General features: G+C 34.4%; 1 protein-coding gene across 24 annotated transcripts in view; it reads right to left on the bottom strand.

The window, feature by feature from the left end:
• Positions 1 to 18,336, bottom strand: part of RIMS1 (regulating synaptic membrane exocytosis 1) — a 191,591-nt gene that overhangs the window by 74,976 nt on the left and 98,279 nt on the right. For 10 of the 24 annotated variants that reach the window (XM_031057170.1, XM_031057165.1, XM_031057173.1 and 7 more), the window contains 2 exons: positions 11,329 to 11,400; positions 6,332 to 6,444 (listed from right to left, as the gene is read on the bottom strand). In XM_031057170.1, coding sequence (XP_030913030.1) covers positions 6,332 to 6,444; positions 11,329 to 11,400 — 185 coding nt within the window. Of the gene's footprint in view, positions 1 to 6,331; positions 6,445 to 11,328; positions 11,401 to 13,557; positions 13,636 to 17,550; positions 17,635 to 18,336 lie in introns of all 24 variants that reach the window. The other 14 variants (XM_031057153.1, XM_031057154.1, XM_031057178.1 and 11 more) reach the window with 4 other exon arrangements.

The raw sequence follows: 18,336 nt of genomic DNA, 5'->3' as shown, positions 1-18,336 counted from the left end.
GTACATTTTTAAAAAATTTTTTCTCTATGAGCTTCATTTGCATTTTGAAGTAATTTCTACTTTCAGCTAAAAGGGAAAAAAATAGGACTTTTCTGCAATGTGGCTTTGACAGAGACGTAACAGACTACAGTTTCCACTTTGTGGGACAGCTTTAGATAGCTGCTGTTTGAGCTCACTGATTCTCTGGTATTCGCAAAGGCATAAATTCATAGAGGTGAGCATTGTATGTCTGCCCCTAAAACCTGTCCCACAATGGGAGTAACTTTCTGACATGAGACTGACACGCAAATAGAGCACAGCTCGTTCTTCAGAATGTCTCTGCATACAAAAAATAGTTTCTGACCTTTAACTATAGTTAACTATAGTTAAAGAAACTATAGTTTCACCTTTAACTATTCCTAAGCCCACACCTAGGAAACATCCTTCACTGCTGCCAAGGACCATAGTTGCATCACTAGAAGCACGTGCTGTGCAGAACTCAAGAACAATTTAGGAAAAATCTCAAGTCTTTGTGTGAACATTAACTCAATCAAACACCTTCTGAGCCATATTCTGTAAAATATCATTATTACCTCTGTTAAATCCAGTAGATTGCATTTCAATAGGAACATGAGAAATCATGAGAGAAACCATTGTCACATTCTAAAGAGGGGCATCAGATAGCATAGAGATATTTGAGAAACAACCTTTTTGTATGTTAACACTGTTAACTAAAACCTATGCACTGACATGGAGTATAATGAAGGAAAAGCCAGTATCAACAGTTGCCAAACATTTGTAAAAAATTACATAAATATTTACCTTTTGTGGGAGAGTTAAAATTCTCTTGCTCTTCAATGAATTAAATGCACGGAATGATGGAAACAGAAAAAGAAATCAGCAAATTTAAAGTTAGATAAAGAAATGTGTTACATGTGACAATGGCATGTACAGTAGTCAGTACTCCAGCAGATGTAAAAGTAATGTAGAAAATTAAAGTGATAAACCATGACAAATAATAAAGTCTATGACTTTTTCTTTAAAAGTAACAGGAACAATGATGTTACAGAGAACCAGATTGTGGAATCTTTAAGTATTCTACTAGAGAAGTATCATCACACCCAAATTTATGAATGACATAAAAACCTTGTTTTAAATATCACTCTTACTTCTGAACCACACAGCACTATTTGAAGCCTCTTCTGCAATAATGAGTGTTACAGATTTATTTTCTATTAACTGTAATACTCAATAACCACCAGACTATTAAAAATCCATTTTTAAGGAAAACATAAAAGATTATGAGGCTTGCACTCATTTGCGAAAGTTAGCAGTGCTAAGAAAAATACTCTCCATCATGAGTAAAGATTCCACAAGCTGCCTCAAAATATGCAATGCCACCTAATAATTTAAAAATAAAACCAGAAATATGAAGACAAAACAAACAACACTGATAGGCTGAATTTTAAAACTGAAATGACTTATTCTTTTTCTTCTGCCACTCAATTATTATACTGATAGATTTGAAAAATTTTTTGACTGAAAAGGTTTAATCTTTTACCATTACCACAACCATACTCTCACTGCAACGACATTTCAATGATCAAGTACACAAACACAGAACTGTTTTCACTAGTACTTCTTTTTCTTTTGGGATCTTAAATTGGTTACATATAAAAAGATACTTGCAACTCAATGTATTAATTGACAAGACACTGATTTTCTGTACGAAATTCTGATTCTTGTTTGTTAAAAGAAAAAATAATGGACATCAAAACACTTTGTTCCTCTGCAATGTCACCATTGTACAAATATCACATACATGAACTTTATACACGTAATCCTCATTCAGGTCCAGCAGAATCTTCATGTAGTTTTCCCTCATGTAACAGCAGCAGCGCACACACACACACACACACACACACGCACTTCACCTTCCATACACATGCTGCACACAGCTTTTTCCAACACGAGCTAAGGTACAACAACACCTAATGCTGGATGCACATTTGCTTTGCTCAGTGTCACCACATGAGCCCTACTGCTGCAGCCAGATGCCACTGGAAACACACACAACCCCACTGCTCCAGTCAGGTTTACAGATGCTCTTTACGTGGAAACAGACTGCTGTTATCACAAATCTTACTCTAATTATGTGACTTCTGAAATAGGAAATTACATTGTCAAAGCTATGAATAAGAAACCCAAAGAAGACCCAAACAGAAGGCAGATAGAGGGAGTAAGACCTGTTTTGCACAAAATACCTCTGAAAGATTATTGCTATACCACAGCCATTGCACATTTATATTGCTGGTTCATTAATTTCAACAGTGTTGTTTTCCTTTGTTATTTACTTGCTGGAGAGATAATATAATCCCTACTATCTGCTGGTATATTCATTTCCTTGATCAATACAATGATCAACCATTATGCAAAAGTGCAGAAACCCACCCTCAAATCATAGTCAAGCAAGAATTCCTGGGATGTTTGATAGCTGCAGGGACAGAGGATAGACTGAGTAAAGACCACAGATGTACCCTTTATATAAAAGTATAATTTTAAAACCATGCAACTACACAACAAAGTTGTTATAGAAGCAGCTAAAAGGCAAAGTCAATGCAGAATCCCCATCCCTCTTAACTATTGCACAGTTCCACTCAAACATGATGCAAATAAAAATACGGTGATGAAGTCTCTTACAGCCCAGCACAGAATGACATATTGAGAATACACCATTGTCCTTACCATGGCTTAGAATTTCACTGCTTTAGTCACTGAGCCAAAGCATCTTCATAGGATTAGGTCCTTTTATAAAATCATCCATTAATACAAGAAAAATCAAAACCACTTCTTTAGTAGCATAAATTAGGGAAATTACTATTAAATTGTGATGCCTTGAAAACACACACAGATACACCTATACAGGACTAATTTTCAATATTCAAACATCTCAATACCTTTCAATACAACAGCATCCCAATATTGTGTTCTAATAAATACTGCTGAGAGGGTTGCAAAGGAAATAAATACAACTATGTCATCCTTGAATATGACTGTAATAAAAATAAAAATCACATTGCCTAAAAATTACAGAAACCTACAGTCTTAACTGCATCCACTTTTTAAAACCTGCATGTCCTCGAGTTGCTATTATTTAGTTAGTATTTTCTCAAATATAACTATTGCCTCACCTCCACTCGCAATCTACACAAATCTGCTCTCCCCTTCAGAACATAATCGCCAAGAAGACTGTCATTTTTTCACTCTTTTTTTCCAGTGTGAATTATAACACCGTTTAAAGGTTTTAATCCTTAAACTTGATCTTTTCGGCTACATTTAAGTTTGTTTCTCCATTCCTGATCAGTAGTGTCCTGATCAACTCTGTTTCTATAATGGAATAAGGATCACTACTTTGGTCTTCTCTGTAACAATTACTTCTGTGAGTTTGGTTTGTTTTTTAACAAAGTATGTGCATTATTCAGGATCTTGGAAAACTACCTTGGTTTCTAGTAAGTTGAATTTTTATGATTCTCAAGCTTCCAACCAGAGTAGTAACTAAGACAACATCATTTGGTAAAGACAAAGAAACAAGCTTTTGTTTAGTTCTAAACTTGACAACGAAATGGAATGTCTGAAATATGTCAGCCAAGACTTAGTAGCATGGATATGATCACTTACAACTGATAGCTAAAGATTAGAGATTAGTACTTAAAACATCACTCTATTTCTCCACATGAAACTGGTACCAGTCTGTAGCTCCTTCATTAAATCTCATTTGTTCCATAAAGAGGACTTTAAAGAGTAATAAAATTACTTCACTGGATTCTTCTATGTCTTCTGAATGTTCAAGACAGCAAATAAGCCCATTCTTGATATACAAATTTGTAATTTTTTTGCAGCAATCACTATGCCTTGTGTAACAGACTTAAATGCATATATGTATATATTTAGATTCATAGATGTATATATTTAGATGAGTATTTGACCCTCATAAAACAATAGTATTCTTATGGAATGCAAAGAAGTACTTTAGTATAAAAATGATACTTTATGGCATATCACACAGGTTTTCCTTGAAATGCATGATGCCAAGATGACCATCAAAATACAGGAAGAAAATGCATTTTGAAATATTTCCAAGGATATTGCACTAGGTTTTGACATCATCTGTATCTACAGTGACTGTGAATTTAAACCAATAAGGACACACGCCAGTTCCAAGCACAGTTAATACAAATCTTTTACAGACCTCAATATGTTCTGGCATCAATACTACATTAAGGTCAGATCACTTCTGGTCACTACATTTTACTCTGGTACTCATTTGTCAGGGATTATAGAGGTGAAACTAATATTAAAATCTGGTACTGAAAATCAGAGCAAGTACTGTGGTCTTATGGCCTTAGTGAATTTAATTTTTTACAGTAGTACTAAGTTAGATATACTAGTATATGTACTTCAACAGATACTGACACCATTTTTTAAACACGTATTATAAAATCTAGTCAACTTAGTACTCCTCTGCAAACACGTTCTGAGCCTGAACAGAGCATTAAACATGGGTGAAATAAGAAAAGCTCCCTTTCAGAAGCAAAGTCAGTCACGCAGACGAAACCCAGGTACTGTGCAGAGAAGGAAATGTCTTTAAGCGCGGACTCCAAGTGCTGTGAAACAGCCCCAGTGACCGGCGGCACGATTTGTAACAACACCAAACCACGGCGCATCTCACCTGCACATTTCATGTGAAAGGCGCGAGCACAGTAAGTGCAAGTGTAAATAGGAGTTCACTGAAACTGCATTACTTTACAAGTGTTCACATTATCAACAACTTTATAAACCCAGAGTAGTTTTGGCCTTCTGCTCAACTTTCATTTTTTCTTTCCTCTTCTGTACACATCCCATTTCTACTCATTTTCATGGAAAGGTCTACATTCATTCTAATGTCTTCAACAAAACAAACTGGTGTTTTACTCTCACACACCAGTTACCAAGACCAGCAGAAAGATGATATATGAATATGCAAAGGAAAGCCAAATTAAAATCAAATTAAAAGCTAATTCATCATTATATATTGTAGCAAGTTCTGAAATTGAAGTAGAAATATTGAAGAAAGTTGAAATTCATTACTTATTACATTTCCCTATAAAGCTCCCAACTTGCTAATATGCAGAAATAGAAACTCTGAATGTAGTTTATAATTCAGACAGTACTAGAGTCACTACAAAATGAGAGGACCTGAATAGGAAGTTTAAAGTTAATAAAAGTCACTTATATCAGTATATTATTCATTCAAAATAAACACATTTATAAAATAAGAGTACATTTTATATGTGCTAATTCAGGGTGTTATATGCCATCCCAGCTCAAAGCCTTAACATTAATGCAAACTAATTGCAGATTAATGCAAGCCATCATACAAGAAAACCTCATTGGTAATCTGCCATGATAAGGTGGTCATGGTCAGCAACTTTATCTGTTCAAGAATATGATCTGCTGACAGTTCTGCAATGCATTAAAACATTTCATCATTATAAGCATTTCTTTAATTCCCACACAGAAGAAAACCTTCTAGTATATGGCTCAGTTGTTGCTTGTAGTCAATGAGAAACCAGGATTTTTTAAACACAGAAGAAAACATGAATGTACACATTTTTTCCATTGTGCCACTTCATTTTACCATAACAGCTCATTCTCTGTGTGTAGTATGTTGCTAGAAAAGGAAACAACAATGTACATCCTTATTTGATCTCAGTAGGTAAGAAACTTCTTCCACAATCATAGGGTCTACATTGTCTTTTTCAGAAAAAAGGAGCACTCTGCCTGATCAGTTTATTCGTAAGCAAGAAAAGACTGGTGATCTGTGCTCTCACATTTCCCATGGTAATTGTTTTCATTCTTTATTCACTGAACTATGAACTCCAGAAGAAAAATAGATCTGTGACATTATTATTAATCTATGTTATTAATCCACAACAATAAATATAAATCACAAAATAAGAAATGAGTAAGACTGCCAAAAAACCTTGCCCCAGTTTTTTGTTGGTATTTGGTTTTGGGTTTGTTTTTTCTCTGATAACATAGTAGACATGTTGGGAACTACCATGATTCAAATAGAAAATCTAAACATGAAAGGGTACTAGAAAAGTAAGGCAATTAAACCAATTAAACCACATGCAATAACCCACCAGTCAAACTTCACCGGATTTCCCAAACTGCAAAGATGCTTTCATTCTCTTCTATTACTTTACTGGTAGAATTATAGCATTGGACATATAGTTATGCAAGAAGACTTAAAGTAAAGAAAGGTAAGAAATCAAAGAGTTTGAGCTATCACAAGCTCATTATTTGATACCTTGCTCTATACTGCCACTTCTTACTGGAACTTGTGGTAGCTGTCTTCCCCTACGACTGCTGAAGGAGGTGTCTGCAGGAGGAGACTGCGTGGGACTTCCTTGCTGATGCGTTCTGCAAATTAAATTGAAATGAAAGCAAAATAAGGCAAATGAAGACACATTTTATATTCTGATGTTTAAACACAAATTAAGTTGCAGGTACTGAAGATGGATTTGAAAAAGTTTGCATTTGGTCTATGCCATATGCACATACTCAGGTCTAGATACCTAGTCAACTGAAAACGTCTTATATTTAATTTCTCTAACTACCTTCAGCTATAGAAAAATTGTTTCCTTTTGGTTTTTTATTTGTTTAATTTATTTATTTATTTGTGGGTTTGCTCTGGTTTATATTTTTTGTAATTTTGGGGTGGGTTTTTTTTTTTTTTTTTTGATAAAGTAATATTGAAAAACCAGTGAATGGAAGGCAGTTTTCTAAGAACCACTTATGATTATTACTCCCAATTTCTATACATTCTCCTGCACTGGTACAAGGGCAATATAAAATGCCACTTTTATGTTTTATTAAATTTAATATTCCCTTTATGCTAATGCAATAATTGCATAAGGCCACTGGACAGCAAGCATCTATTTCCAAAGGACAGCGTGTGTTTTTAACCCAGAATGCAAAGAAGGAAAAAGGTCTTTAACCTTTGTATTGGGGTGGGATAAGGGAGGGTGTGTGTGCATGCAAAACATGTACAAGACTTTTAATATTCATATCTAAATAAATATCCTAAATCACTTTGGCTGAATTCTAGCTAGCACTATTTCAGAACATTTTGGCTACTTGATGTCTTATTCACAGGTACAGTTTCAGAGTGTAAAGCATCAAATACCTTTGGAACCCTAGCATTTAAAATAAGTATGGACAGCTATAATAACTACAGGGAAAAGGTTTAAGAAAGTAAAACAAAGATGACAAGCAGCAGATTGCTAGATTGGTGAGGAGAGCTTACTGTGAAATGCCCTTGCCAGTTACAGCAATGCCACACTCACAACAGTGCATAAGCACTGTTTATCCAGTTGCAAGTAGATCACTTGTAATTTGAAGTAGCACATTTGTGCAAGTTCAAAGTACTGTTGGCTTTCACTAGGTACATCAACTGACTTTCTCTCAGCCTGTAAGATCAGAGTTTGCTGTGTGAACACAGCATAACACAAGCTAACAACACATACAACAAAAGGACTAGCACAGAATAGGCTATGAATACCTGGCTTTACCACAAAAGCATTTCTGTTTCTAAAACACACCTTATATTAACTGCATTTCAGTTAGTGACCTAAAAAAGGACAATATGGAAGCACATCTGTGATTCCCTTACTTTCCTTTACAATTTGAAATAGAAAATCTATTTAAGTACCTGTAAGTACTAAAACAGAAATGTAGTTCTAAAGAAACTCTACTGAAAGTATAAATAATATTATGCAGCAAAGTGATTGATCGTGTTAGTATAATAGACCATAATTATTACTAGATCCATAACTACAAGATAACCTGAAGCATTCAAAGTTTGTAGAGTGCCAAAATATTCCAACTGTGCCTTTTTATTCTTGTTTGGCTTTCCAACAGGGCAGCCCTTTTTGAATGGTACTACTGTATCAGAAATTATACCAGAAATTTCAATTCTTGTGCCATCATTTCATTGTGGGGTGGTGTGTTGGGTTTTGTTTGTTTGTTTGTTTTTTGTTTGGTTGGTTTTTCATTTGTTTTTTTTTTTATTTCTGCTGACACTTATGAAATTTCCCTTCCAACATCCAGCACAACTTTCCCACAAGACACAGTCAAGGTATCCAAGGAACTTTCTGGTTCATATGACTGTCATACACTAAGAAGTAATCCTAAAAAAGCCCCTATATATGAAATAACACAAGGATGCCTACAAAGGACAACAAACAGGTTTGGATTCAAAAGAATTTCATCAGTAACAGTCTCTGTGGAAGAACAGTCACAATGCAAAAAAAAAAGATTCTGCTGCTTGAGCTTGTATTCCCTCTCTTAAATCCTAACATTTCTTCAGCTAACTCCTAGCTTGCCCTAGTGATAAACATAATATTCTTGCAGATACTGAATTCCTGATTCTGAAAGAGGCTTACAATAACAAAGATGACCTGCCTTCTGAAAATTTCTGTTTCTCGATGCTGACTACAAAAGCAGTCCATGCCAACTATTGCACTCAATCAGGTTTTAAGCATCTATCAGATGTCTAAATATCGGAACATCCATAACGTAAACATGGACCTTACTCTGTGCCAGAAAGTTATTGTTTGCTTTTACTATGGATAAATGCTTCCATCTAACCAAGTCATCATGTTATTAGTTCTGATTTTTTTTCCTTTTAGAAGCTAAATATCCAGGAATTTATCTGAGAGCCCAGTGAAATACTAGAAGTCTGTCCCACCATTACAGAACAGGACAGGACTTACCTGCAACTCAGAAACTTATCTCCTTCTCCAGTAACACTCTACTTACAGACATGCCCCCTTCCATGAAAAAGATAGAGGATCTGCTTAACTCAAATGAAGACAAATCAGGCTTAAGGTTTGCATTAGCTGGGGTATTGCAACAAGAATAATATGCCTCTTGGTGTGCAAATAAAAAGAGAAACAAAAGGCAATTGAAGAATAACGAGAATGGCATTAAGGACCTGCTGCCCTTGATCTGTTGCTTGCAGGAAGAAGCCTGCAAATGGCTGATCAGAAGAATGAGACAAAGGGGAACATGGAAGAAGTATGGAAAACAAAAGCTAGCGAGAAGATGAGACAGAAGTGAGATAAGAAGTAGAAAGAGAAGAGGAATCTGGGAAAAAAAATGCTACCTGGTGAGCAGTGAGACTGCAATGAGCATGTACATGTGTATCTCCTGGTTCCTCACAGAGGAAGGAGACACTGCAAGCAGCAACCTCTTAATTCAGCTGGCAGTGGCCTACAGGGGAATCCCACAGATTCCAGCTCTGCCAGTACACAGGAAAACTCAAATTCCTTTCCCTTCAAACTGATGCCTCAATAGCATGCTCCTATCTAAGAAACTATAAAGAAAAACTAAGAATAAGTGAGGGTCACCAATCTCCAGCTCACCCCTGGAATAGTGTCCTATGCCCAATATAGAAAATAGAGATCAAGGCTATGTATCCTAAAATATGACAGGTAATATCACATCTGGTAATTCTAGGGTTAAGGCAGAAAGAAAACATTTTACAATTGGGATAAACAAATTTTTGCTCATTCATAAAAGAACAGAAAATTATTTTTGTGTAATCACTTTTACTCCTTCAGAACAGTTTACTGAATCCTATCTAGAAGGCTTATCTCATTGAATTAGAAGAACTTCTAGGCTTTATAAACTATCTTCAAGGGGTGTTTTTCTCTCTGTTATGTACATTTCCTAAGCTATCACACTACATGGAAAACTTAATCTTACATAGTATGTTGAAATGCCTTATAGAGAAGCTGACAGCATGCTGATGGTTATTCCAGTAATCTGCTTAACTAATAGTAGACAGGATTTGCAAATGAAAAAATAAAGCCCAATTGTAAGAGAAAAATGAATATTTGAAGAAAAAATAGTCTCAAGCTATATTTGACAGGAAAATTCATGGCCTGTCCTATTATCAAAACTTTCTGTCACTAGTGCAATATTACATCTGTGATGACAAACTTTTTTGTTTCACATCTAATGCTAGTAAATCATTTTACGGAAACAGAAGCCTACAACAGGTGCCATGGAGATGTACAAAGAAGCAGCACAATTTGTGTTTGCCTATGCTCTTGTCCCCTGGGTTCATTGCTGAATTACTAAGAGCCAAATCCTTTGGACATCAGTTAGTTTTCAGAAGTCAGAAAAAACAGTGTAAAAAAAAGGTTTTAGTAATCCCCATGGCACAAAACTCTCTGATTCAATCATAGCAAGGATTTCAGTCATCATTTAGGTAATCTCCCTGACTCAAATTGAAAAAGCACCTGAGTTGTTGTGACAACAGTCATCTGACTCAACAAAAATGTAGCCATTGCTGTTGGATCAGGAACAATAATCTGGGACCAGAAACAGCAAAACTAAAAAATGCTTAAGGTTTGCTTCATAATGTGCATTTTCATTGAAAATAAAGATGTTTGTGTTGTTCATGGGAGTTTTAAAGCTCTCACAATGTAAACAGTTGTACATTCCATCTCTGTGAATCAAAATAACTTTAATCAATTTCTGACAGAGGCAGAATCTCCTCCCTTCTCACTGCTCTTATTTCAGTCAATATACAGGGTTTAAAACTTAACTAGATGTATTCATTCTTCAGTATTTATCTTTGTTTTTTTTACATATATATCTTTATTGTTTGTATATATTTCTATTCTATTAATATATATCTATTCTATTTTTCTATATTTTTCTTTTTTTTCTAATTTTTCTACTTTTTCTTAAGATTTTGAACATGTAACCCCATACTACTGTAACATCAAAGTTAAGATATAATGACAATACAAATTCAGAAAAATTTAATTAATTTAAAATTTCCAGTCTTTATATTAATTTTATGAAATTATAGATTTAAATGTGTAAATTAAAATTTTTATATATTAAAGTGAAATTGATTTCATCAGAGGCATTTTGAATTATTTATCAGTTATACCTGTCTATCTATTAATATAATCAACTGTGGTGTTTCATCCTCAAAGTTAGCACAAAATAAGGATTTTTTTTTTTTAAAGAGTCAGTGTTAAAGTGCAGAAAAGCACTTCTAGTCTTTGCTATTGAGCTGATCTGCAATGATGGAAAATGCTAGAAAAATTCCACACGTATGCAACAAAGTGATAATAATACAGATACAAAATACATAACACTGTAAATTATGGCAACATAGCTTTCTGTCGCAGATGTTCCAAAAAAGCTGTATTAGAGGTATATTCCAAAATCTGGGATTGGACTGATAATAAGAGATTCTTACACATCAATCAACACTCCTACCTTTCTGTTTCAGCTGCAGGGCCTTTCCTAGCTTGTTTTTGGCTGCTATATCTTTCCACTTTTCTGGACTGCCTGCGAAATGACATGTCAGAAAAGAAATAAACAAAGAAGAAAAAGAATACAGAAATATGAAGATTATTTATTCATGTATTATAAAGGTAATAAAAGAAACAGTTGACAGATGAGAAAGTGACAACTATCATCATAAACAGGCTGGTGAAGTCTAGGTTTAAGAGACATTGCATTAATTAGGTTTGATTGAAGCTCATGGTGTGCAGCTCATGAGGTACCAAAACAGGGAAGAAAACATCAATCCTGACTGAGCCTGCAACTAGTCTGCACTTCACAGCCTGCATTTGACTAGAAACAATGACTCCTCATAGCCCTATAAGGCATCTCTTAACAGCATGAGAAACAAGTTCAGAGTAGACAGCAGGAAAAAAACCTTGCAGAAACAAACAGAAAATATTATTTGAAGGTTTAAATAGATTTAAAAATTGCTTTTAAATTTAAATTTCAAAAGCAAAACAAATAATGCATGATATCAGATTTTAAAAAGGCTGTCACTATATTAATAAAAACTTGTTTTTTCAAAAATCTCATTCTATTACCTTTTAAAGTTTTTAGAAACAGATTAAACCAATTCTATTTTCTTCCTAGTCAATATAAGCAAGTTAGAAATTATTTCACACCTTCACTCCTTTCCTACACAAAGTTTGTACAGAATTCATCTGACATTTGGATAATGAGGCACTGATTACCTCAGACAATCTAAGAACTCCCTTTGATATTAAATAATAACAATGAAGAGTAATAGGAGTCTACACATATAAGAACAAAGGTAAAGCCACGTTTCATCATTATTACCCAGGACTATAAATATAATAAGTAAATCTCTGCAAGTCTTGTGTTCCAAAATTTTCTGTACTATCCGTAGTAATGCTAGTATTTACAAATTAGGATTACTACTTTAAACCTCAGAAAACCATCAATATGTATTATTTTTTCAGAGAAAAATGTGCACACAGTGTTTCAGGAGTGGTAAAAGCAGGGAGTGATGATTATTCAATCCTAGACCAGAAATGCTGACAAACTAATACATGCAAGATCTTGCAATGATAAAATCTATGTCATATATCAGGCTATATAAATTACTGTGGGCAAAACAGACAAAAATAACATTTAAAATAGCATGTTTTCTTTTTAAAACTTTGTGGTTATAAAGAGTAATCCAGTGCCTGCACTGGAGGAGACCTAAATAGCTGTGACACCAAACTATGCCCAAAACATAATCATAGTTGCTTTTCATTATTTTTACCCACTGCAGTATTTGATGAGCATTTTATTGTCATGCAGTAGATTCTACAAAAAACAAAACACTGCATCAAAATAAAAAATACTTTCTGCATGAGCAGAGGTCATAACCTGATGCTTTCGGGATTTTAAAAAATGTATTTTCTCACAAAAAATAGTATGTCAGATTAGAAACAGAAATCCTTTTGTCCTCAATCCATTTTATTTTTGTATATTTTCATTGTTTTTCATTTTTTTCCTTTACCAGGACAAATATAAAGTGGATACAGAGGAAAACACACATATTAAATGCTGCAGCTTTACTGAAAACCTACAGTTAGCAAAGTTTTTAAAGTTATGGCTATATCCACTGTATACAGCAGCATTACCATTCAAATTATGTCACCCTCTTCATTTTCTGTTTAGTTGGTTCTGTCTGGGGCTTATTTTTCTCTTAGTCCTTATGTTGCTTGCCTAGATTGTGACATTGCACACAATGGAGAAAGAGAGCTCACAGTGAGTGGTTTCAGTGGGATGGAAAAGCCAAGAGCAGGATGTGCTTTGCTGTGACAGGTAACACAGTGATACACAGCACTAATGAGTTGAGTACACTTATTTCTTTGCTCTCAGGGCTGTCTTGAGAGCAGCACATACTAGAAATTAGTGAAAATCAGTTTCCTTTTTGGTTCCTCCCTCTGGCTAAGATGATGCTGTATACATTTCCAATTAGCTCAACATGCTCTGACTTATTTCCTAAACATATTTCATAGGAGAAAAAAATATTATCCATGAATGATACATGCACATATGTACTAGTACGTAAAACAGGGGGAAAAAAATAAAAAGAAATGTGTGAAATTATGCAGAACACATGAAAAATATACTATAACCAATACCTCATTTACTTTGATCTATGATTTGAGTAAATAAGGATACCTCTGTGCTGCTCCAGGTTTAGCACTTAGGTGGTCTACACTGTCCTGTTTTGGAATGCAAGACTCCAGCGTCCTTGTTCTTCACAATATTTGGAAACATGGATGTGAATTTGGACGGAATGAGCAGAAACAGAGAGATGGTCACATGCAGTGAAGGTGGAGACATGCAGGCAAATATATAAACAAAAAGCATTAAGTCACTATGTACTGAAAAAAACTGTATTTCTCATTTTCCTACTCCAAACACTATAAAATTTTAGATGTAAGATCAACAGTCTAAGGTGTAAAGATGTATAGAATGAAAGCCACAACTGTATTTTTAAAAACTATTATGCTCTACATGCTGAATGGCAGCACTGTTACTTAATTTAATTTAAGGTGCAGTTATCCTTCTTGAGAATATATAAACATATAAAAAACCTCTTTGCTTAAGAAGATGCATATTTTGTCATAATATTGTGAAATTCTCCTGAAAATACAAGTAAATTTCCTAATTTCATGCATTTTGATGAAACCTTCATGTTCCATTGCCACACAGTCTGCTACAATAACAATTTTCAGTAATTCAAGAGCGAAGTAGAATAACTGACTCACATTTTTTAAAATAAAAAGTATATAGGAATATCTCTGAATTTCTATGGAATTTTAATTTCTGCAGAAGCTGCAGAATTTCTTCACAGCTTTCAATCTGGAAAAAATATTATTATCTTGTTGGTTTATTATTAGTTTTTAATGAAATATATGACAAGATCCACGAATGGAATTTTTTTTTTCAAATATCAAATTTGAATTTTAATGAGAAAACTCAGCAAAATTTGTGGTCCACTGATAACCTAAGTTTTGCAATATATCAGCATCTATACCCAGTAGGGTCAGGAATGGCTAAAATTTCTCCCTAGGATCATACAGCTTCCAACTGTCACACCAAATCATTGAACAATATATATCATATTTAGGCAAACACTACATATTGTTTTATATACAGACAAGCTATTTATAGTTTATGTTCCAAAATTCTATGTGCCTCAGTATATTTAACTGTGTCAACAAATCTACACACAGAAATTCGATAATATGCCTACAGAAAGTAAAAATTATTACTTCTGAAATGAAAACATAACATTGTTATACAATTCAGTGTCCAGTATTTTTAAATTATTTCTTACTGTCTTGTACAGGAGCCCTTAGTGGTTTGCAGTGAGTGTTACTTTACGTAGCCTTGAAGCCACCAGGAATGTCATGTTCAACACTTCCTGACTTTTACTGAAGTTTTCTTAAAGGCTGGATCTGCATGGCACCTGCAAGTACCAGGAGGGCACTTGCTCTGCAGCTGGCTTCAGGTGACTCTGGGACAAGCATTCTTACACATGCATGCATGACTGAGAGAAGCCACTTCTCTTAAATGAAAATATATGAGAATTCCTTTTTTTAAAGGCTTATTTTATCCAGTCTTGGTTATAATGCTCATATCAATCTGAAAAAAAATTTCACCTATCATTAAATACTCAGCTGTCATTCACCTTGTTTTTATCATCACCTAAACTTCACAGATCTCTAGATACCCATCTGTCAACACTGTAGACACTAGACATTTAGACTTCCTAATTTCTAATAAAAAACCAAAAAACTTTCAAGGAATTATGCTATCAAATCCAATAGAAAAACTATCCTTCAAAATATCTTCTAGAAATAAATGATACCAAACATTTCTGAATTTTTAACACTGAAATAATACATAACTGGTGTCTTCTCATCAATGTATCAAGGAGACACTTCCTGATATGGCAAGTGAGCAAATTCCAGAAGAACAATCTTGCCAAAAATTGTATCAAAACTTATGTTAATAACCATTAGAAACAAATACAATGTTGATAAAAATTAATTTGTCAAAATTAGAAATAATGCATAAGTCATAGATTTAAGAAATGTATTCAGAAATAGATCTTGATTCCACTCTATATGCATATTGGACCCATTTGCAACATAAATCTGTAAGGTACTCAAATGAAGAGTAAGATGAAGTATGTCAAAGTCAATTAATCTGTGAAATATAATTCAAAAGCTGTGATAAGCAGTAAGTTTGTTATCCCTGCTGATCCATCAGTCATTCCCTTACAGCCACTACACTTCAGTTGTCAAACTGATACAAGCATATCTTGAAAAAACTTCAATTATTGAACTGAGTAGTATTGGCCCACTGCAGTAACTACGTGAATTAATCAGAACAAAAGTAAACTCAGAGTAGAGAACAAAGGTAAAGCACCTTTGATTCCTTCACTGATGTTCTCTCTACAGACATGCAAAAACCTCAATGTTCTCAGAACTTCTCCTAATACCAGAAAAAATCCTGGCACTCATAGGCTGCAAACACTCATCAGCATTGAGGTTAGCTTTAATTCCTTCTGTGCTCATCAGTGCCTGACTGCTCATCACTGCGTTTTGGTGACCAGATTGCATGCAAGACTTACAAACACAAGTAGGCATTGATTTCATGTAGAAAATCAGACTCCTGTTTATCCATCTCAAAAACCTTGCCATTACAGATTCCATATCCTACAGATCTTTCACTGTAAAATGTTTGCTAGTGGGCATTAGATGATCCCATCCTTTCTCCACAAAATTTCAGCTGATGTAAAAAGGCTTACTATTTGGCATCGAGAATGGAAGTATTTAGAGGAAAACCTTATTTCACTGATTTTTTCAAGTCTGATACCCTGAAGTCAAAGGCAATCTTTCAATTGACTCAAAAAAATGAGAACCAAAATTACTTAAAAATGCCTAAAAGACACAAATTACATTTCTATACCCTTAGTAGCTGTCCCATCAAAGGGATGTGTTGGCAAAATTTCTGGAAATGCAGTATCTGTAAGGGAGGAGAGCTTTGAAATGACGTTTCACTACTTTAACTCTGTAATTTATAATGCTGTTTAACTCCAATTAAAAAAAGAAAATACTACCCAGACACAGTTACACTCTTCCCACCTGGTCTGAGTGGAATATTTCCAGTATCAAGTAAACAAGATAAATCACAGTAAAAATGTCAGTACTGTGGGTAGACTTTACCAGAAGGTCAGGACTGGCACCACTGGTATTTCAGTTTTACAGTTTTAAATGCAAGTTCATAAGTTCATGTAAAGATTATTTACATTAATCTGTATTTACATTAATCTGTGTCCTGTCAGTTACTGTAATACAAAATACTGAAAGAAAAATTTTGAAATTGCACTTAAATATAAATTACAACGTCTGCTTAAAATATCTATCTGGAAATAAAATAACAAAGAAAAAATTACTGCTGCCAAAGCAATGGGATACCAAAACTCCTGTGATTAGAAAGCTTGTGAGAAGTAAAAAACAAAGGTGCTTCTATTAATCATAGATGATATTCAGCATAAAAATTTATTTAGAGCCCTGATGTTCTTAATCAAAACCTACCTTATTAGGAAAACCTGCTCCATGGAGGCCATCCTGATTTGGACAGAATTTACAAACAGCGCCAATTTTTACACACATCAACTAGAAAGTGTTAACAAGACCTCCAACATATCAGCCTGTGGGGTTTTTTCCCACTAGGAACAGTTTGTTGAAAAAAGGAAAACCAAAACCAATGAAAACAAACATACACACAAGAATATGCTCTACAACAAGTATTTATCACATTATAAAGCACCACAGAGAAAGCACCAGCACCATTTACAGAAGCAGGTAAAGACAGACTAAAGAACATTAACACAGATGATGTTCTGTTGTACCAGACATCATATTTTGTGCCTTGTGACTATTCAGACAAACAGAAAACTTGAAAAGATGTTCATTCTTCTGTGCTTTATAACAGTTCAACAAAATGCAGAGATGATACCTAAACTGCTGTTTTATTTGGGCTTCTGGAGGTTGCAAGTCTCCACACAAATGCACACTTCTAAATTTCAGTGTACTCCTCTGAGAGTGCAAGATGCAGTAAGGCATTTTTCAGCTGGGAGGAGCTGACTAGTACCTGTCATCCTCCGGAGATGCATGCTGGATATGAATCCTGGGACTAGTAGGTCGTCTCCTCTCTAGGGAGGGGGACCATCTACCCCTGTTTGCCCGTCCAATAAAACAGGAAAAAAATACGATATTTAGTTTGTGGCAAAATTAAATATATGGGATTTGGGACTGGAAAAATACCCCAAAAAAGTAATGAAAGTGAGTATTTTAATTATTTTTTCTAACAGCTATCTAATAATCAAGTATACTTAAGGCTGCTTAATGCAAAAATATCACATCTGAAATGAAGAGAAGGTACGCCCAAATATGCAGAATTTAGACCAATATAAATCTTCTATATGGTGTACCATTAAGTTTTCAAATAGTCTCAAATGCTTGACTACCTAAAAGCCTGTCATTTTTGTAGGAAGCTGCAATTCCAAATTCAAAAATACTTTTAAAGACCATATGATAGTCATTATCTTGGTATTTTGCTAATCTCTCCTACCTATTTGCATGGAAAAATGTAATCTCAGTAAAAATGTAGGACTATTAATTATGATAAAAAACTCTAGGGCATAAAGTCACACTTTTCTGGAATGCAGTGAAAGAATGCAGGTAAAACTAAGCTACACACATTTGTGTACAAGTACTGGAGTTATTTTTTATCATTTCAAAAGATACTGCAAGTGTGTGCAGCCAGCTTCCTCTTCTATTCATTTCTCTTTATCCCTGCAGTACATGCAAGGACATTATGTAACACAACTAATGTCAACAAAAAGGACCTGAATTGAGAATGAAAACTGGTGTATTA

Source organism: Geospiza fortis, unplaced genomic scaffold, assembly GCF_000277835.1.
Source record: "Geospiza fortis unplaced genomic scaffold, GeoFor_1.0 scaffold190, whole genome shotgun sequence".
Classification (NCBI taxonomy): Eukaryota; Metazoa; Chordata; class Aves; order Passeriformes; family Thraupidae; genus Geospiza; species Geospiza fortis.
The sequence above is the reverse complement of the archived record's forward strand: the minus strand, read 5'-3'. Positions and strand labels throughout refer to the sequence as shown.